Source organism: Diabrotica virgifera, chromosome 1 (assembly GCF_917563875.1).
Source record: "Diabrotica virgifera virgifera chromosome 1, PGI_DIABVI_V3a".
In the NCBI taxonomy this organism is placed as follows: domain Eukaryota; kingdom Metazoa; phylum Arthropoda; class Insecta; order Coleoptera; family Chrysomelidae; genus Diabrotica; species Diabrotica virgifera.
In genome coordinates, this window is record NC_065443.1 from 31,870,430 (window position 1) to 31,893,624 (window position 23,195).

Here is a 23,195-nt window from a genome sequence, read left to right on the forward strand (position 1 = left end):
TTTACAAAAACAATAAAATGAAAGTCAGAATAGATGGGCAACTTACAGAACCTATAGACATAGGCAGCGGATTAAGACAGGGATACTCATTGAGTCCTATGTTCTTCAATTTATTCATGGATGAAATAATCAAAAGCGTCAACAAAGGAAGAGGATACAGCATGGGAAACAATCAAGTAAAATACTCTGTTACGCAAACGACGCAATACTGATAGCCTAAGATGAAGATAGTCGGCAAATATTAGTCCACGTTTTAACATGAGAGCAAAAGAACTCAATATGACAATTTCATCTCAGAAAACTAAAACAATAGTAATCAGTAAATAACCAAACAGATGTAAAACAGAAATTGATGGCATCAGTATTGAACAAGTAACGGAAATAACCCGTGTTGAGCTGCCCCCCCCCCCACTTGCAAAAATTAAAAAACAAATAGCCCTGATTTATGAGCTTTCATATTCCGCAAATTAAAAATTTTGAGTTCGTTCCACTGAGCAGGAATTTAATATTTTAGTGGGGGGGAGGGGGGTTGCTGACTCAGACCCTCCACTACTGAAAAATAGGGATATTGAATCGATTTTTGCGGCAGAATTACGAGCTATTTATGAGCTCCTGAAATGATATAGTTTCGATTTTTGAGCTCATCCCCTTCACCCCCAAACAACCCTTTAATTGATTTTACTTAAGAGAAACATGCTGAAAAAAATTAAAATATATCGTATCACGGATATTATTCCAATAGCTTATATATTCTAAGAATAAACTCTTAAATCATGCGCATTTCGATTATTGAGCTACAATCCCTTCGCAAGAAAACCACCCCATTTTCCAGGCTTAAGAGACAGTTGTACTTAAAATGCATTAAATAAATTATTTGGCGACTAAATATCGTTTAATAATTTATGAGCTCCCAAAATACGCGCCATTAGGTCATTAAATTGCAATTTCTTTTGTATAGTTCAGTCACTGAAGGTAATAATCAACTATTACCTTCAATTTCGGTGAACCTTCATCGTTTTTCACGAAAATTGGTGAGTGGTTAGAGGATACCCCAACAAACAAAGGTGACATGGTGCCACCTTGCGCCTTTACTCTGAGGGTGGTTACCACCCCTTCTCGGGGGTGAAAATTATTTTATTAAAAATAACTCCACAAATCGATAGAAGGACAAAGTATAATAAGAATTTGTTATATAAAGTTATTAAAAGAAATCAATACTTTTTGAGTTATTAAATGTCAAAAATTTTAATTTTGATCTTAATATCGAATATAATGTTTATTTATATGCTAGCACTTGTAATGTGTGTATCGTAGGAGTGATAGCACTTGTGGTAATGTGTGTACTTATTTTGTCTTGTTTTTAACTCTTATAATAACACACATATTAACAATAATGGGAAGCCAAAAATTTCAAAAATATGTATCAGGCCGGCAGCAATGTTACTAATATATAAGTAGCACTGAACGTGTTAATTTATAGTGACTTATAGGTATCTAATTAAATGTATTTTTTGTTTCGGCGAGTACTCAAATATAATTATTCAAGCCTAATTAACAGGAAAACTATGCATTTTATAAAATATACTGAATACAGGGTGTAACAAAAATACAGGCCATAAAGGACATCGCACACATCTTATGGAAAATATAATGTCACTCAAATTCAATAAAATTTATACCAATAGATTCGTTTTAAATTAACGATCAAATCTTATCATTGCGCCAACTCTCTATTTTCAAAAATAAGAGCAGAAATTGATATAAATAAATCTGAAATCAAATGGGTAGGTACATAAGTTAGAGAGAGAAAAAATATTATAAATTACCCAGATTTTCGGTACTCCATAAATCAGCGGATTAGTTTCACTAATCCGCTTAGGCCCAGCGGGATTTAAGCTGTTATGAATAGCACTCAGAGCAATAATGATTGTAAACTAACATTTTATGGACTCCAAAAATGTGATTTCGATAAACTTTAATTGCAATTTGCGCCGTAATTAATCATAATTAAGAGTTGGCGCAATGATAAGAATTGATCGTTATATTAAAACGAATCTAATCGTATAAATTTTATTGAATTTGAGTGACATTATATTTTCCATAAGATGTGTGCGATGTCCTTTAATCGCATATTCTGGGATCAAAAATAGTTTGATTGAACCTAACTTACCTTAGTATAAATATGCACATAAAAAAAGTTACAGCCCTTTGAAGTTACAAAATGAAAATCGATTTTTTCCAATATATCGAAAATTCCTAGAGATTTTTTATTGAAACTAGACATGTGGTACTTTTATGGCAGGAGCATCTTACAAAAAAAATATAGTAAAATTTTGACACCCCATAAAAATGTTATGGGGGTTTTGTTCCCTTAAACCCGCCCAAACTTTTGTGTACGTTCCAATTAAATTATTTTTGTGGTACCATTAGTTAAACACAATGTTTTTTAAACTTTTTTGCCTCTTAGTACTTTTTCGAAAAGTCAGTTTTTATTGAGATATTTTGAATATTAATCAAATCCACCACATATTTTTAAATGGTTAAGTATGATTATGGAGACTTGGTAAATTGTATGATTTATTTATTATTTATTTTATTTTTATGCATATTTTGAACCTTATTAAAAAAGAAGCCACATCTTGATAAAAGGTGCCTTATCGAAAAAATACTAAGAGACAAAAAAGTTTTAGAAACGTTGTGTTTAACTAATGGTACCGCAGTAATAGTTTAATTAGAACGTACACAAACATTTGGGGGTGTAAAAGAACAAAACCCCATAAAATTTTTATGTAAACATATTAAAAAAGAAGCCGCAACTCAATAAAAACTGCCTTATCGAAAAAATACTAAAAGGCAAAAAAGTTTTAAAAATAGTGAGTTTAACTAATGGTATCACAATAATAATTTAATTGGAACGTACACAAAAGTTTGGGGGGTTTAAGGGAACAAAGCCCCCATAAAATTTTTATGGGGTGCACAAATTTCACTATAATTTTTCTTTAAGATGTTCTTGCCATAAGAACACCACACGTCCATTTTCAATAAAAAATCTCGAATAGTTTTCGATAAATTGGAAAAAATCGATTTTCATTTTATAACTTCAAAGGGCTATAACTTTTTTTATGTGCACATTTGTATTAAGGTAAGTTAGGTCCAATCGATCTATTTTTGGTCCCAGAATATGTGATTTAATTTATGACCTGTATTTTTGTTACACCCTGTATATATTTGTCAAAGTACTCAAAAATACCTATTAAATGATCACCGAAAGAAGTTGACATCATCAAAATTAAGCAAGTGAACATGAAAATAATAGGACCCTTTCAAATTTCTAGTACAAAGTGAAAAATAAAACGAACGCAATTTCCACAAAAATTAAAATCTTTAGTAATCCCTATAAGACTTTCTTTACTTTAGCATAAGTAATGATCTTAAACATTTTTACCGATTTAGAATGCATATTTTTAAAAAATATATATGTATGATTTAAAAAAACCAACTTTTTCAACTTTTCGTAAATTATTTGCTTTTGATAATAACTCCAACAATACTCAGTACACGTAAAAAATGATAGATAACGAAATTTGAGTTTTTTTTATTAGCAAAGATTTTAATTGTCTTTTGATTTCTGTATGAATCAAAATAACCAAGATAGAAACGTTTAAGCCTAAACTTTACTGCGAGAACAATGTAACTGAAGCCTTTTAACCTAGTATCCTAAACAAATAAAATATTTGAAAGATTAAAAATGTAATACAGTTTTATAGCTCTTGAAATTAACTTTCAAATAGTTGGATGTGCCTGATATCATAAAAATTAACAGTTATTAAAAAAAAACAATATCATTTTTTTGGAAAATTTTTTGAAGTATAAATTTTGATGCTATCAACTTCTTCTGGAGCTCATTTGATAGGTATTTCTAAGTACTTTGACAAGTATTTACTAAGTGTTATAAAATGTATCGCATTCCCGTTATTTAAACTTGGATCCTTAAATTTGAATACTCGCAGAAAAAAATATACATACATTCAATTGCCTATAACTTACTTTAAATTAAGTAACATTAAATGGTTTTTTAAGAGAGGAATTTATTATATTTTTTATTAGATTCAATTTTAGTTCTGAAAACTTTTTTGTAAAAACTTAAATTTTTGAGTTATTTATGAAAAATCGCTTTAAAACTTGCATTTTTTTTCACAAAAATTAAAATATTTGATCTTTAATAACTCAAAAAGTATTGATTTATTTTAATAACATTATGTAACAAATGTTGCTTAGAATTTGTCCCTCTATCGATTTGTGGGGTTATTTTTAATAAAGTAATTTTCACCTCCGAGAAGAGGTGATATCTACCCCAGGCTAAAACCGCAAGTTGGTACCATGTTACTTTTGTTTGTTGAGGTATCCTCTATACACTCACCAATTTTCGTGAAAATGAATGGAGGTTCACCTAAATCGAAGGTCATAGTTGATTTTTACCTTCAGTGACTGCACTATAAAAAGAAAATTGCAATTCAATAATTAAAATGCGTGTATTTGGCGAGCTCATAAATTATTAAACGATATGTAGTCGCCAAATAATTAATTTAATTCATTTTAAGTGAAATTCTCTTATAAGCCGGGAAGATAGGGTGGTTTTCCTTCGAAGGGGTTGTAGCTCAATAATCAAAATGCGCGTGATTTAAGAGTTTATTATTAGAATATAAGCTATACGAATTAAACTTCTATTAACTTTTTTTGTAAAAACTTACAGTTTTTCAGTGATTTGCGAAAAACCGCTTTAAAATATAGTCTAAGAGCTAGTGAACCCTCCGACTAACGATCGTCCTGTAAGGCTAGAAATTTTTCTAGTGATAATTCATAGCACACCAAGACTAAAAACCATGACCTGACAGGCATCAGCGGTGCACGTGTATCTACCAGGTGAATCGAAAAGTGCAAATTTAGGGGGTAAAATAAACTTTCTCCTGTAAGGTTTAAATTTAAGTATGTGTTTGAGTAAGTCATTTAGAAGAAATGTGTACAATGACAGGCGATTCTGAAGAGCATAAGACCTTGCCAGGCGAGGGGAAAGATTAGGGGTTTTTCCTAAAATCATTCTTTTTGCATCAAACAAATTTTTTTTTAGGTTTTTTGAATCATTCCAAACAGAAAAGGTCTTTAGTGATTTTTCTCTTAAGTTAATAGTTTTTGTTATATAAGCGATTGAAAATTTTGAAAATTGCGAAATCGGCCATTTTTAACCCTAAATCGGACATTTATCTAAAAATTTCAATGTTGCCAAGGTACGTAGATATTCTTTAAATATTGATTGATAAAATCCCGAAGAGTTTTTTGCAATAAAATATCGAAAACCCCTTTGTTTTTTTAATTGCTAATCAAGCGTGCGCGACACTGTAGTATAAGTGAGACGTTTGAGTTTGCATAAATTCATTATCTCGAGAATGGGAAAATTTCAAGAGAAATCCTCAGACAGGTCGATTTTTATTTTTGAATTAGGACTTTGTGGCATATATATAATACTAGTGACGTCATCCATCTGGGCGTGATGACGTAATCGATGATTTTTTTAGATAAGAGTAGGGGTTGTGTGATAGCTCATTTGAAAGGTTATTTAATTATATATTCAGTAATATAAACATTAACATAACTATTTATACAGGGTGTACAAAAATTTTTTTTTTCTATTTGTCAAATTTAATCAAAGTTAATTTAATAAAAAAAAATTTTTTGTACACCCTGTATAAATAATTATGTTAATGTTTATATTAGTGAATAGAGAATTAAATAACCTTTTAAATGAGCTATCACACAACACCTACTCTTATTTAAAAAAAAATCATCGATTACGTCATCACGCCCAGATGGATGACGTCACTAGTATTATATATATGCCACAAAGTCCTAATTTAAAAATAAAAATCGACCTGTCTGAGGATTTCTCTTGAAATTTGCCCATTCTCGAGATAATGAATTTATGCAAACTCAAACGTCCTCACTTATACTACAGTGTCGCGCACGCTTGATTAGCAATTAAAAACAAAGGGGTTTTCGATATTTTATTGCAAAAAACTCTTCGGGATTTCATCAATCAATGTTTAAAGAATATCTACGTACCTTGGTAACATTGAAATTTTTAGATAAATGTCCGATTTAGGGTTAAAAATAGCCGATTTCGCAATTTTCAAAATTTTCAATCGCTTATATAACAAAAAATATTAACTTAAGAGAAAAATCACCAAAGACCTTGTCTTACCCCCTAAATTTGCACTTTTGGATTCACCTGGTAGATACACGTGCACCGCTGATGCCTGCCAGGTCATGGTTTTTAGCCTTGGTGGTCTATGAATTATCACTAGAAAAATTTCTAGCCTTACAGGACGACCGTTAGTCGGAGGGTTCACTAGCTCTTAGACTAATATGCATTTTTTTCACGAATAATTAAAATCTTTGATCTTTAATAACTCAAAAAGTATTGCTTTATTTTAATAACTTTATATAACAAATTCTTATTATACTTTGTCCTTCTATCGATTTGTGAAGTTATTTTTAATAAAATAGTTTTCACCCCCCGAGAAGGGGTGGTATCCACCCCCAGGATAAATGAGCAAGGTGGCACCATGTCACCTTTGTTTCTTGGGGTATCCTCTAACCACTCACCAATTCTCGTGAAAATCGATGAAGGTTCACCGAAATTGAAGGTAATATTTGATTTTTACCTTCAGTGACTGCACTATACAAAATAAATTGCAATTTAATGACCTAATGGCGCGGATTTTGGGAGCTCATAAATTATTAAACGATATTTAGTCGCCAAATAATTCTTTCTCAAATAACTCTTTCTTAAGCCTGGAAAATTGGGTGGTTTTCTTGCGAAGGGGTTGTAGCTCAATAATCGAAATGCGCATGATTTAAGAGTTTATTCTTAAAATATACAAGTTATTGGAATAATATTCGTGATACGATATATTTTAATTTATTTCAGCATGTTGCTCTTAAGTAAAATCAATTCAAGGGTTGTTTGGGGGTGAAGGGGATGAGCTCAAAAATCGAAACTATATTATTTCAAGAGCTCATAAATAGCTCGTAATTCTGGCGCAAAAGTCGATTCAATATCCCTATTTTTCAGTAGTGTGGGGGGGCTCAGTCACTAAAATATTAAATTCCTGCTCAGTGGAACGAGTTCAAAATTTTTAATTTGCGGAATATGAAAGCTCATAAATAGCTCATAAATCAGGGCTATTTGTTTTTTAATTTTTGCAAGTGGGGGGGGGGGCAGCTCAACACGGGTACGGAAATAAAATACCTTGGAATTACACTGTTCAGCTACGGAGACCTGGACAAAGAAGTGAGAAATCAAGTAAAAAAAGGAACTAGACTGACAGGATGCCTTAATGTACATAATAGACAGGACGAAACCGGCATATTAACACTGAGATTAAGTCAAAATTATATAAAGCCAGTGTAAGACCAATAATGACATATCCAATAAGACCCGATACAGCCACAACACAAAGACTACTAGAATCGGCAGAAATGAGAGTAATGAGAAGAATTACAGGAAATACGCTGAGAGATCGAATGAAAAGTGAAGACATTAGAAAAAAATGTAACGTACAATGTACAAACTAATGGACACTAAATAGAAAAAGAAAATGGAATAACCACATAAGCAAAATGGGGAGACACGTGTGGTCAAAATAGCAAGAGGTAAATCACCAATGGGCAGAAAAAATAACTTCTCATTCAAAAGAAATTTTTGTTTATTCTAAGGGACTTTTGGCCCTCGATAATAATGTAATCTTTAATTCCGCCTTTAAATTTTTCACAAATATTTATTAGTTTTTTCAGGATATGAAAAAAAAAAATTTAAAAAGCATTGGCCCGGAATTTTGAGCCTACGCTTTTAAAGTCGCTGGTTTACGAAAATTTGGTTTTGCCTCACTGTATATTAAAATGTAAATTATTGTCAAAATTGTATTTAAATCTTATTGCAGTTTTAATCTACAGTATGGTGAAACAACTGTTTGGAATAAATTCATTATTTCGTAAGCCAACGACTTAAGAAAGCTCCTGAAACAGGTCGACTTTTATTTTTGAATTATGATTTTTTTACATATACGGGGTGAGCCACGCTCAACGGGACGGAGCCTACCGGGGAAACGGCTAAAGATATTAAAGATTCCTTCCGTAGGAATACGTAAGTCAGTACCGGCTACAAATTAAAATTTGTGAAATATATACAGGGTGTCCCAATTTAGCGTAATGATATAAAGTTATATAGTTTTAAATGGAACAACCTATATTTCACTTTAATTTTGAATTCTACTGAACAAAATAATGTTATTTTATTCAACATTCTCTATACCTATTCTTGACAGATTTCGATTTACTTGGGTTTTTCTGAAAATGTACTATTCGTGAAATTAATTAATTACACATTATCGCATGAATTTTAATTAACGTCTTTTTGTCACTTAATTGTCAACTGTCCATGCTCTACATCAGAATATTTACCATTTGAAACTAATCTACAGAGTGTTCGCAATCTGAAGTGTCAATGCTGTACAATATTTTGTATAATTACTTTCTTAACTTAAACGGGACACCCTGTATTTTACTTTAATTTTGAATTCTAATCAAAAAATAATATTACTTTATTAAACAATCCCTATACCTATCTTCGATAATTTTCGATTTATTTGCGTTTTTTTGAAAATGCACTATTCTTGAAATTAATTAATTAGACTTTATTACATAAAGTTAAACAAAACACACTGGAAACAATTAATTTACATTAAATGTTCAAAATGGTGCCCATTTTCTTCAATACATAACCTCACTCTGTGTTCAAAATTTTGTTTTACTTTTCTTAACATTTCTGGAGTAACTGTTGCAAACGCATTACGAATACGCGTTTTCATGTCTTCCGCGGTTGTAGGTGGAGTTTGATAAACCAAACTTTTAATATATCCCAAAAAAAAATGTCCATTGATGTTAACCCAGGTGATCTAGGAGGCCAATTGACAGCACCACCCCTACCTATCCACTTTCCGGGAAATTTTCTGTCTAAATATTCTCTAACATTACGCGTGTAATGTGCTGGAGCACCGTCTAGCTGCAGAAACATTGTTCTTCTAATATTTAAAGGGATATTTTGCAAAAGTGTCCAAAAGTATCTTCGTAGAAATCTTAAAAACTTTTGTCCATTTAAATGGCCATTAAAAAAATACGGTCCTATCACATGTTCTCCTATTATTCCACCATATACATTAAGGGACCATCGGTTTTGTCGATCAATACATCTACATATATTCATGTTGATTTTCCGTATTATAATAGTGAAAGTTATGTCGATTCACGAGTCCATTATTATGGAAAGTAGAGACTCATCAGTGAACAAAATTTTATCAAAAAAATGTTGATCTGCTCCCGTTTTGTCTAGAAACCATAAACAAAACTCTAACCTACGTTCAAAATCAGTTCCATACAAATGCTGATGCATTTGAATATGGTATGGGTGATATTTATATTTTTTAAGAATTCTGCGCATACTAGTTTGGCTTACTTCGATCTCCCTGGCCATCGTCCTTGTACTTGTATTTGAATTTTAATAACTGATTGAATAACTTCTAATTCGGTATTTTCATCTTCAGTTATGGGATTTATCAATTTTCGTCTAGTATAAACAACACTGCCAGTTTCACGAAACCTTGTTAAGACTCTTTCAAATACTTCTTTACGAGGATGATATTTTAAGGGAAATCTCTCAGCATAGACTCTTGATGCTAACAAACTGTTTTGATCAGATTCATCCAGCATTAAAATCATATTTACTTGGTCTTCAATTGAATAATCTGCCATTTCTATTAACCTGCGGATGACCAAGCGGGGGAAATTTTGACCCCAGCGTATGTTTTTCTTTAATAAATTCAAAAGTATTTTCAATTTTTAAATCATTATTTTTTATTTGACTTTAATATCATTCTAGATATCTTCATACTTTGAAATAAAAAAAAATTCCCTATATTTTACGAATAAAAAATATATTCTGAAGTTGATGTTTAGTAAAATACAGTCTATTATGTGTAATTCCAAGTAGTTTTACGCTAATGACATCGACTTTGCAAAGTAACAAGACACTTACTCAACATATAACAAGACACTAATACTCATGTTGTGACTGGCTGAATGACATAAAGTCCATGCCATAAAAATAAAAAAAATAAATAAATAAATAAAAAACTTAATTTTTTTGTTAATTGTTATTTTTGACCTGGGGTCATTTTCCCCCCTTGGTCATCCGTGTAACAAAAAAAGGTTGGTCATCGGAAGGTTAATTGAAAGCAATACAGTTAATAGTTTGACGATTAGTTTGACAGCTAGGTACCTTTTGTTTTTTCATGGCATTCTTTATAATGTATAATGAGCTATGTAATTAACCACATTTAATGTTCCAGGTAACATAATGCAAATAGATCTGAAGATACTAGACATTAATATAAAATTTTATAATAGTTTGATTATAATAATTGTTACAGCATTCAAATATAGGGCATTTTGTTTAAGTTAGAGCTTTATGTAACGAAGTATAATTAATTAATTAATTTCAAGAATAGTGCATTTTCAAAAAAATGCAAATAAATCGAAACTTATCAAAGATAGGTATAGGGATTGTTTAATAAAGTAATATTATTTTTTTGATTAGAATTCAAAATTAAAGTAAAATACAGGGTGTCCCATTTAAGTTAAGAAAGTAATTATACAAAATATTGTACAGCAATGACACTTCAGATTGCGAACACTCTGTAGATTAGTTTCAAATGGTAATTATTCTGATGTAAAGCATGGACACTTGACAATTAGCTGACAAAAAGACGTTAATTAAAATTCATGCGCTAATGTGTAATTAATTAATTTCGCGAACAGTACATTTTCAGAAAAACCCAAATCAATCGAAATCTGTCAAAAATAGGTATAGGGAATGTTGAATAAAATAACATTATTTTGTTCAGTAGAATTCAAAATTAAAGTGAAATATAGGTTGTTCCATTTAAAAATATATTACTTTATATCATTACGCTAAATTAGGACACCCTGTATATATTTCACAAATTTTAATTTGTAGCCGGTACTGACCTACGTATTCCTACGGAAGGAATTTTTAATATCTTCAGCCGTTTCCCCGATAGGCTCCGTCTCGTTGAGCGTGGCTCACCCTGTATATCATACTATACTGAAGTTCACATTCAGATGGCAGCGTTACAGAGATACGCTAATGCTTTCTATATGGCAGAAATAACTACAATGTTGTCAAAGTTTTTTAATCAAACGTTATGGGTCGGCTCCTATAAAAGAATTATAATTTGGGAAATATTTATGAATGTACAATGTGAATTTTTTTTTGAGTTTGGTCCTGCTTATTTTAAAAAGTAGCAAAATTTACAATGGCAGTAGAATTGGCAACACTGTTATCCTATATCCGTACACTGCCATCTGAATGTGACTTCCACTATAGTGACGTCTTCCATTTAAGCATGATGACGTAATCGATTTTTTTAAATGAGAATAGCGGTCGTGTGCTAGCTCGTTTGAAAGGTTATTTAATTTTCTATTCAGCAATTTAAACATTAATATAAGTATTTAAACAGGGTATCCAAGAAAAATTATTTTGAATTAAATTAATTGACACAAAAAGAAGAATGCATGTAATTTATTTTATTCGAAATACATTCTACTGCTGTCAGAAAACAGAAAAAAAGTTTATTTGATAAATAAACATTGCTTTTCGCATAAATTCAATGTTCTAACTGCCAAAAGGCAGATGGGGAAAAGCTTGAACATTTAAATTAAGCGAAAAGTAATGTTTATTTATAAAAAAAACATTTTTTTCTGATTTCTGATAGCACTAGAATTTATTTTGAATTAAATAAATTACATACATTCTTCTTTTTGTGTCAATTAATTGAATTCAAAACAATTTTTCTTGGCCACCCTGTATAAATAATTATTTTAATGTTTATATTACTGAATAGAGAATTGAACAACCTTTCAAACGAGCTAACACACGACCCCTATTCTCATTAAAAAATCCCCGATTACGTCATCACGCCAGACACATGACGTCACTAGTATGACATATATGTCAAAAAATCGACCTGTTTCAAGATTTTTCCTTAAATTTGCTGGCTTACGAAATAACGAATTTATTCCAAACATTTGCACCATACTGTATATAAAAAGACGACTTACTAAATACAAGCAGGAAGGCATTTTAGATTATTATTATGATTATATGAATTATGAACCAACAGAAGAACAAACAAATATTTTTATGAATTAAAACGTTGCTAAAAAATAAAAAATCTAATTCTAATTAATTTAGTTAATCTAAATGAATGTTAAGAATTTCCCAGCTAATCACAACGAAACATATGTGACTATCTAAAATTCCAGGAATTGAAACATCCTTTCTGCTTTTCCAGGAACACTAAAATTTTTATCGTCAAACTTTTATTAAATGATCAATCTTCTTTGTTATTGCTGAAACTTATTATGCACCCTAACCGTGACGCATTGCATTCAACATCATAATCAACTTACCGATAATAAAGATTGTCGCTGAATCATTCAATCCATCCATCTCCGAGAGAAGCTGTGACACGACGCGGTCCATAACACCCCCTGAATCACCAGATATTCCCCTGTTTGGAGCTAAAGAGTCTAACTCGTCGAAAAATATTATACAGGGTGATGCCTCGCGCGCTCTTTCGAATACTGGAAAACAGATAAACGTTTCTATATAAAAATTTACTACTCAGTTAAATAGAAAAAATTACAAAATTATTTATTATGCATTAGCGTGCGCTTTTCATTCTAGTTAAATGTTACTAACCTTATTGATTTCACTGCGAAATGTATGTAGGACCACCTAAATATTTTTCTGTTTTATAGTAAAGATATTAGTATTTTATTTAGAAAAATGTATTTATTTTTGAAGGTAGTGTCTTAAAAAGCTAGTGTGGAAGGTGATTTCAATGTTAGTATTAATCTTTAAAACCGTCTCTTAACTTGATTCAAAATGGTATTAATACGGCCCGTACAAGATCATTAATAATGGCACTATTTACACAACCTAACACAATCATTATTACTGTCACTACTTTTCTTCAGCATATTTGTGGTCTTTGTTTTACGAAGTCAGATATAATACAATGGATCCAACGAAAACCGCTTGTGTTGCTACAATTAAAGCTATGAGATGCAAGGCGGCCCAACCCACAAATTTACCATAATGCCTTTATTACATTAAAGTTATCCCTTTTTGTCAAAAATTGCAGGACTTTCCTTATTAACTCCTTCAAAAAATATATCAGAATTCTATATTGTTCTGCAAAAAATTACAATATAATCTCTAACATTTATCGTGTATTTCAAGTCTGAAAACAATTTTCCTCATTTGTCGCACTTAGGGGTTAGGCCACTTTGTATCTTATTCAATTATTAGCCCAATAAATGACCGTTTTGGAGTGTAATTTTCAGGGGCAACTCCGAATTGCATGAAAATTTGGATTTAGGTTCTACTTACCCTCCACTTCAAAGTTGAATTTGTGCCGTTGGTGGCTTTTACTTGGGGGGTGACAGTCACCCCTTCTCGGGGGGTGAAAAACGCGTGTTTAAAATAAGCCCGGAAATGGATAAATTAACAGATTCTAAGCAACTTTCGTTCTATAAAGTATTTTAAGTAAGTCAATACTTTTCGAGTTATTCGCGATTGAAAATGTTGAATTTTCCACAAAAACTACGTTTCAGACTGTTTTTCGCAAATAACTCAAAAAGTAAATATTTTATCGAAAAAAATATTCTTAGCGTATAAAAAAAAACGAAAAAAATGGTATATAATAAAGTCTATAAATTGAATAAAAGCAAAGTTGTAGCTCATTAAAAATACGTTCTTATTCGTCTAATTCCAAATCAAATAATTCAACGCGAAATCACCGAAAAATTAAGCACTTTTCGTGAAAAGCTTATTAACATTTTTAAAGTATCTAAAAAAAGCTTTATACTTGTTTTTTTTACAAAAGTCTCTAGTATCAAAAATAAACGAGTTACACTGAAAAAAAAAGTTGGACCCTTTTTTGGTAAAAAAAAAGTATGTGTATTGTTTATATGATCTGTAAGTTTGATTGGTTTGAAGTGCTTATTTCTGAAAAAATTTGGTTTTATTAAAAAAAAATTTTCTAAAAATTTCCTTTTTTCAAAATAACTTAAAAAGTATTAGTGATAAGAAAAATCTTAAAGAGTAAAAAAATATAGGTTTTGCCATTATAAATATGCTAGTTTCATTTTGTTTCTCCGTAAGACAAAAATTGGTTCAGATATGGCTGTTCAAAATGTGCATACACTCGTGATTAGTGACCCGTTCAAGCTTTTTTCCACTATAACCCTTTCTAAAATAAGCACTTTAAACCGGTGAGACTGACAAATCATATAAAAAATAGATAAGTAAGTAAATTGTTTGTAAAGCGGTAGCAATTAATTTCATTTGGGGAGCTAAATACGGGGAGATTTTCATGATTTTTTTTCCAAAAAAAAAAGAGGGCCAACTTTATTTTGAGCGTCACTCGCTTATTTTTAATGCTAGGAACTTTTATAAACAATTAAATAAAGCTTTTTATAAACACTTTAAAAAAGGTTGAATGGGGTTTTTAACGAAAGATGCTTAATTTTTCGGTGATTTCACCGTGAAATATTCGATTTGGAATTAGACGAATAAAAACGTATTTTTCATGAGCTACAACTTTGTTTTTACTCGATTGATAGACTTTACTGATACACCATTTTTTTCGATTCTTTCTAAGCTTCACTTGCTAAGGATATTCTTTTCGATCAAATATTTACTTTTTGAGTTATTTGCGAAAAACCGTCTGAAAACATAGTTTTTTGTCGAAAAATAAACATTTTCAATCGCTAATAACTCGAAAAGTATTGAGTTACGTAAAAAACTCTATGGAACAAAAGTTGCTTAAAATCAGTCAATTTATTCATTTCCGGTCTTATCTTGAACGTATGTTTTTTCACCCCCGAGAAGGGGTGACTGTCACCCCCTAAGTAAAAGCAACCAACGGCACAATTTCAACTTTGAAGTGGAGAGTAAGTAGAACCTAAATAGAAATTTTCATGCAATTCGGAGTTGCCCCTGAAAATTACACGGTATCGCCGTATTTCCCGTTCATTTACTGGGTGGCATCATGTACAAAAAGGCGAGTAAAACGTAAAGTGTATATTTGAGACCAAAAGGGGTTCAGGAAAAAAGGGCGTAAGCAAGTGTTTATTTTAAGACGCCCGAGTGATAAACTGTCTAACACAATACCAATAGAACTTAGATGTTCCGTTCCGGTGAAGCATATGGTGTCTTTGAAAGACACTAGTGTTAGATGTAAGACACAGAAAAATCAAATTCATCAGCATGTCAAAAAGGCCTTTGGTACGTATCTTCGCTCATATTGGTCCAATCGGGACGTACGGCGCCTCAAATGATAGGATATTTAACGGACAGATAACGACGGTCTAGACAAAACAAACATGGCGGCCTGTAATAATACCTCAAACTGGTAGCAATAAATCACATTAACGCATATAGGCTATTGATTATGTTCAAAATAAGAGAGCTGAAAGGAAATACAACGTTAAGGGTATATTATTATCTCATATGGTCAATGGACTTCTAAATTTGAAAAAACCGCGGAGTGCTACCATTTAAATGGGTGCGTTTTTGAGAAAGGGGTGAATTAGTCCCTAGGCACAGGGTGAATTAGGGTGAGTTCTATGCACTTTTGGCACAAACACGTCTACAGGAAAATTGTTCCAGGTTAAATTTACTATCGAAATATCACTTTTTAAAGTCAAAAATATTTATTTTTACAAAAATATTATATTCAAAAGAAAAGCAAGAAAAAAAGCAGTGATATAAATATAGGCATTACTTGAGCGAAAAATAACTTCCATCCTTCCTCTTTAAAATGACGTTTGGTAGAAGTCTCTAGGATTTATAGTTTCCGAACTAGGATTTTTAAAGTTCGCCGTTCACAGCATTCTGGGGCCATTTTCCCCATTATTTCGCAGACATTATGTAACTTTTTTCTACGCATTTCTAGGTATATGCAATGGTACATTTAGTAGAAAGAGAAATCAATTACCTTTACTTACTTTTTTAAGCAAGTCATGCTTATTCAAGGTTTTATACTTTTAATAATTTTTGATATTTATCATTATTTTTTAAATTTCTCATTATGACTTTTTTTCTTGTACATTTAGGTACATTGTAAAATAAAAAAAGATTATTTTCTTTACTTAGAAATGGCGTATTGCAAAAAATTCTAGGACTATTTTTAAACAAGATATCCGTAGGATATCCAAGGGTATCTGCAATTTGAGAAAAATTTTTAATTTTTTAATTTTTTTTTATTAGAAGAATATAATTGCACAGTATAACATAATTTTTAATTCCAAATAACTTTTATTAATAACACTTTTTGATGTTGTGAAATATAAAGGTACTTTACTCTTGAGCGAGATTCATATTTTTAACATACCTTGTACACTATTGATACAATTTTATATCTGATAATTGCATCTTAGGTTTTGGACTATTCAGAGATTTTATAAAGAATAACTTTTTTTCATAAAGTTAATAACAAAGTTTTCCATATGGTTCCAACTTAGTGGCACCTATTGCATGTGTATATGTCACACTTTGAAAAAGCATATCTTGTTTAGAAATAGTCCTAGAATTTTTTGCAATCCACCATTTTAAAGTAAAGAAAATAATCTTTCTTTTTTTATTGGACAATGTACGAGTATATACCTAGATATACAATAAAAAAAGTTATAATGATAAATTTAAAAATAACCGTAAAATAGATGAAAAATCATTAAAGGTATGAAATTTTAAAAACCATATCTTGCCTTCTACAATTCACACAGCCTTCTACAATAGATCATTTTAAAGATAATTAACTTTTCTTCCTATCAAATGTAACATTGCATATACCTAAAGCTGCGAAGAAAAAAGTTACAGAACAATGTTTGCGAAGTAACCAGGAAAATGGCTCAAAATCGCTGTCAGTGGCAAATTTTGTAAAATCATATTTTGAAAACTGTAAATCACAGAGCCTTCTGATTCTATTTTAAAGAGAAAGGATGGAAGTTTTTTTTCTGTGAAGCAATGCCTATACCTATATCCCCGTGGAAAAAAGTTATGGGACAAAAAACAAAATTGCTATCTTTCGTGTTTTTTTCTTGCTTTTCTTTTGAGTATATTTTTGTAAAAAAAATATTTTTGACTTTAAAATGTGATATCTCGATAGTAAACTTAATCTGGTACAATCTTACTGTAGACGTGTTTGTACCAAAAGTGCATAGAACTCACCCTAATTCGCCCTGTGCCTAGGGACTAATTGACCCCTTTCTAAAAAAACGCACCCCTTTAAATGGTAGCACTCCGCGGTTTTTTCATATTTAGATGTCCATTGACTATATGAAACAATAAAACCCCGTTAACGTTGTAGTTCCTTTCTAAAATACATAATCAATAGCCTAATAGAGGTGTGTAACATATTACGTGACAGGATTTCATGAATAGAATAACCTCCACTTTTCGACATAGGCCTCCTGTCATATGCTCTACTTATGATAAACGCGAAAAACCCCAATGTTCACTGTTAGACATAGGCGTCTCGTTTACTGCATACTCCTTCAACTCTATGACGGTGTGACGTAAGGGGATAGGATTTAACGAAAAGAATGCCAGAAAACACAACAAATGTGGAATGCAACGTATACCGTGACATAGTGACGCAAAAATATATGGTGGCCGTAGACGGTTATTTAACAGCCCCAGGCAACAATTTCCCCTGAATATGTTAAAAAATATACAGGGTGTCCAGAAACTCTACCGACAAACGAAGACAGGAGATTCCTCAGATAATTTTAAGATATTTTAACCCAATTCACCTAGTCCGAAAATGCTTCCTAAGGGAGCTAGAGATCTTTGAAGATGGCGTCTTGTAATAAGTTTTTCTTAAATAACTCCAGAACGTTTCTATTGAGAAAAACAAAAAGGGGTAAACGTATTTATATTCCAGAGACAAATCGATTCCATGCATTGCGAATTTCTAGTACCGGTCATAGGCGTCCGTTTTGGGTAGGGTAACAGTTATTTTATCGCATAACTTTTATACTAACTACAACTAAAAGGTACTCTTGTTTTAAGTCGATAGGATACACCGTTTTCTAGAAAAATCGATTTGAAAATTTTTCTTTTTTTAAATTCCCAAAAAAAATTAAAGAAAAACTATTTAGAAATCCGAAAACTGGTACGTTTATTTATATTTCAGATATGAATCGATTTCAGTAATTGCGAATTTCTAGTACGGGTCATATGCGTCCGTTTTGGGTAGGTCAACGGTTATTTTACCGCATAACATTTTTGTCTTTAATTTTTAAGCATTTTTGACTCTAAATTATTAAGTTATGAGGTATTCTAGTACTAAAAGCTACTCTTGCTTTAAGTTGATAAAATACACCGTTTTTTTTTGAATAAATTTTAAAATTTTTTGTCAAATTCAAAAAACGAAAAATTTTCAAATTGATTTTTCTAGAAAACCGTGTGTCCTACCGACTCAAAGCAAGAGTACCTTTTAGTACTAGAATACCTCAAAATTTAATAATCCAGTGTCAAAAATGCTCAAAAGTTACAGACAAAAAAGTTATCCGATAAAATAACCGCTGACCTACCCAAAACGGACGCCTATGATCGATACTAGAAATTCGCAATGGATAGAATCGATTTATCTCTGGAAGATAAATATACGCACCGATTTTTGTTTTTCTAAGTTGAAGCGTTTTGGAGGTATTTAAGAAAAACTAATTACAAGATGCCATTTTCAAAGAGCTCTTGCTCCCTTAGGAAGCATTTTCGGACTAGGTGAATTGAGCTACATTGTCTTAAAATTATCTGAAGAATCTCCTGTCTTCGTTTGTCGGTAGTTTCTGGACACCCTGTATAAGGAAGGAACTGTAGTAAGCATTTGTCACTTACCTTCTCTAATATTTTGTTCTGATTGACCGACATACATATTTAGAAGTTCAGGACCTTTCACTGACAAGAAACACAAATTACATTCTGTTGCTACAGCTTTAGCTATTAGAGTCTTGCCCGTTCCCGGCGGACCAAACAGCAAAATACCTAAAATAAACCATACAAAATATACAGATATTCCTTGTATTTAAATAATCAAATATTGGCTTGTTCAAAGAGAATCTTAATTTTAAACAAATCGAACTTTTGTATATAGCAGGGGTGGGCAAACTTTTTGTGGTAAGGGCCACAAAAAGTTTTTGTTCTATTACTGAGGGCCGCAAAATTTGTTACCTACGGTAAAATTTTCAATTTTTTTTCAACGAAAACATTTCGTTTATAAATTCGCAAAAGTCTGTGTGTTATTGCGTTGCCGCTTCTGCAATACTCAGATCAGATTTATCGATGGATTCTTATGTAGTTTTTTCTTCTGAATCCAAATCTGAAAACGGCATTTCGATATTTCTAACTGTCTTCGAGATAATCGACCCCAAAGTGTAAAATGTGACGTCACAATCGGGTTATTTTCTTCCGACACACTACACGTCCAGCTGAAATCGTTGCTATTAAGTAGGCTAGTTTTTTAATCTCGATTTGTTAAGCACAGCATAATAGGTTATTTACATTTGAGTTTGACACTTCGTGAATGTCAAAGTAAATTTTAAATTAAGTATTAATAAAACATTAATGACATTTGATAGTGAATTTAATTATTATATAAAATAAATAAGATATTCAAAAATACAATTTTTGAGTATATTTTAAAAGCAATAATTTATTAACAGCTTCAAAAAGGTTTATACGAGTATGCGGCCTCCCCTTTATGATAAATGGACTGTTCCATTTGCTATGAAATTAAAATATAGTCGGTTCGTTAAACTCGACACAACTGGCTAGTGATTTTAGTAGGTAATTTTTTTTGTTTTTGCGAATTTTGCCAAAATTGACAAAATTACTAATTATTTAGTAATTATTAACTAATTAGTACCTATTTTTTTGCCAAATTGGCAAAATTATTGACTAAAATCACTAACCAGTTGTGGCTGAGTTTAGCGAACCGACAGTATATGAAAGAATATTGTTTGGTATAAACAATTATGGTCTGATATGTGCAATTACATCTTTCTAATGGAAAAAAAAATATTTGAAGATTTTTCTCAAATTATGGATACCAGCAACATTTTCATTTATAACTCTTTTATTTTTAATTTGGCGAAGAAAAGTTATTCTTCATAAAAAGCTCTTCATGTTCTAAGATTTATGATGCAACCATCATATGTAAAATTTTATTAATTTTATACGAGGTATATAAAAAATATGAATTTCGATCAAGAGTGAACTGCCTTTATAGTTTATAACATTTAAATTAGAATGATACACATTAAAACATAATTATTAATTCTAAACTACTTTTCATATTAGCAATTTTCCATATTATGAATTAAAATACGTAAATAAATAAAGTTTTCGTTATGATAATGCTCGCATTTTCAGCTTGTTTTACTATTAATTCTAATTTTGTTTAAATCACGTTTGCAGTTATATAGGCATGCTATCTCCTCCCCCCCTCAAAATATCTATTTTTCTTTCACATTGGTACTAGTTACTTATATACAGTAAGGAAATATATACATGTATTTGAAAGGGAATTCCGTGCTTATATTGATGCAAACGGCATACAGTGTCATTTAAGCATTTAAGATGAAGACACCCCTATATTTCGGCTATCAAAGTAAATACAGATTTTAAATGTTGATGGTTCACATTTTTTAAGGTAGTCAACTGAAATTTTAATTTTAAACGCGGCCTACTGCGAATCCACAAATAGGGTGAATTTTCGATATTTTGCTTCGCGTCAGAGATGCCGAAAAAATTATTTGGAAAAGTTGTTCCAAATATTATTATAACCCCACATACCCAATTTCATGACCAAATTCGCACTTTTAGTTTTTTCAGTATTTGTACTCTAGATCCTAACAGTTAAGTTTGGCTAGCCCGAGATGTATCTCGAGACAGCCAATTGTAGGTTTTAGGATCCTAACTACAAATACCGACAAAACTAAAAGGAATTTTATCATGAAATTTTGGTATGTGGGGTTACAATAATATTTGGAACAACTTTTCCAAATAACTTCTTCTGATATCTCTTAACGCTAAGCAAAATATCGAAAATTTACCCTGTTTGTGGATTCGCAGTAGGCGGCGTTTAAAATTTAAATTTCAGTTGACTATCTTAAAAATTGTGAAACATCAACCTGTATGACTGCAAAATTTCAAATCTGTATTTATTTTGATAGCTGAAATATAGGGGTATCTTCATTTTAAATCCGACACACTGCATACATAAAAATAAACAACGATATATGTTTGAAAAAATCTTAGATCCCCTTCGTTGTTTTTGCTCTCGTTGGAAGAATTAAATAATAAACAAATATTTATGAAACATATTATTTATTATTTACAAACTTTTAATAATAATTATTAAATTTTGCAAAAAATATTGTTCTACATAAAGATTTGTAACATGCTAAAATATCTTATTTTTTACATATTATGTGTCTTCCTTGTCAACTGGCACGGAATCAATTTGAACTGAAAAATGATTTCTGACAAGTGATAAGTAAAATGATATATTTATCTTCAAAATCTTTGAAAGGATTTTCAAATTCCTTGAGGACCGTGGCAAATTACAAGTTCTTCTTTGTAAACTTTTAACTTATTTTCTGGTACATTATTTAATGATTGAAAACGAACTAATTCTTTTTTTTTTCACTCTTATGACCAATGAATAGTTTGAATTTCATTTTAAAAGAATTTATCTGTTATCATATTGTGTGCGTATAAATTTTTGCCCTGCAATGTTTTGCTTAAAATATTTAAAGGTCCAATGTAAACGCAAACTCACATGGATATTCAAAACTTAGTAAATTTAGCAAATTAAAAAATATGATTGTGAATAATGATTGTGATAGAAGAAATCAGTAGTTTTGTTTCTAACTTTCCCAAAAATGCTACAAATTCAGGATGATTTAATTCTCGTGAACGAATAAAATTAAAAAAAAAAATAACAATAGTACAGTGGAACCCCGATAAGTCGACCCCCGATAACCCGGAAGTCCGGCTAACCCGGACCGATTTTTATCAGACAAACATTACAACAATAAAAATGTATGTCCTTTATGCTGGATCTTCCAAGTTCCAATTTCTTTTCAACATCTTAAAATATTTTCTTTTATCTTTCCTTATAAACATATTGTTGGAATACTATAATATCTTATATTTTTCAGGCTAATTTTATTTATCATAATAAACTTTCTTCGTAAAAATTTGTCGCTTTAGCGAATTCCTATATGTAGTTCATTCGTTTCAATTTTCAATGTCAAACACATTATACAATGAGAGATAATGCGTATTTGTGTAATTTGATACATAATATACCTTAGTAAAAATGACTGGCATGGCAGACAACGCTCTTTGTCGTGTTATCGAAATCAACAGGCATCTGTAGTATCCTTTATTTACTTGAAACTGTCTAGCATTGTTTAGAAAAGACTATTAAAAAATTATTTTTCAAACAATGGACTTAGTCTTCACTCTTATTAAATAACATACGTTCGTTCTCGTTGCGAGACGGTATTGTGTGTGTAGTAAAGTCGCATTGTTCGTTCCGTTCTGTAATCGTTCGTAAATATATTCAGATTTTGTGTTTGCGTCTACGTAATGGCAATAAAACTTAAAATGTTGTTTTTGTTTCAAAATGATAACAAAAGACAGTTTGGACAATCGGTGCAAAGCTAAGAAAGCTAAAAATGAGACTCTCGACGACGCTTTGTATGTGTGGAACGCGAACGTGGTTTACAAGTGTCTGTGTGCCAATTATAACGGAGTTTATCTGTAAGCATACCATATTTTAATAATTTTTACCATTTTCTCCGGCTAACCCGAATTTTCGATAACCCGGATCGGCCGCGGTCCCGATTAATCCGAGTTAACGGGGTTCCACTGTAGTTACAATTGAAATGACGTTGTCTACTTGCAAAATATTTGTGCACAA

The 23,195-nt window shown here is 31.1% G+C and overlaps 1 protein-coding gene across 1 annotated transcript in view; it reads right to left on the bottom strand.

Moving 5' to 3' along the window:
• The window catches only part of LOC114325628 (peroxisome assembly factor 2), a 66,211-nt gene that overhangs the window by 22,366 nt on the left and 20,650 nt on the right, over nt 1–23,195 (bottom strand). Inside the window, exons 6-7 of the mRNA XM_028273735.2 lie at nt 19,103–19,249; nt 12,604–12,777 (exon numbers count right to left, since the gene is read on the bottom strand). Of these exons, the coding sequence (XP_028129536.1) occupies nt 12,604–12,777; nt 19,103–19,249 (321 nt within the window). The remainder of the gene's footprint in view (nt 1–12,603; nt 12,778–19,102; nt 19,250–23,195) is intronic.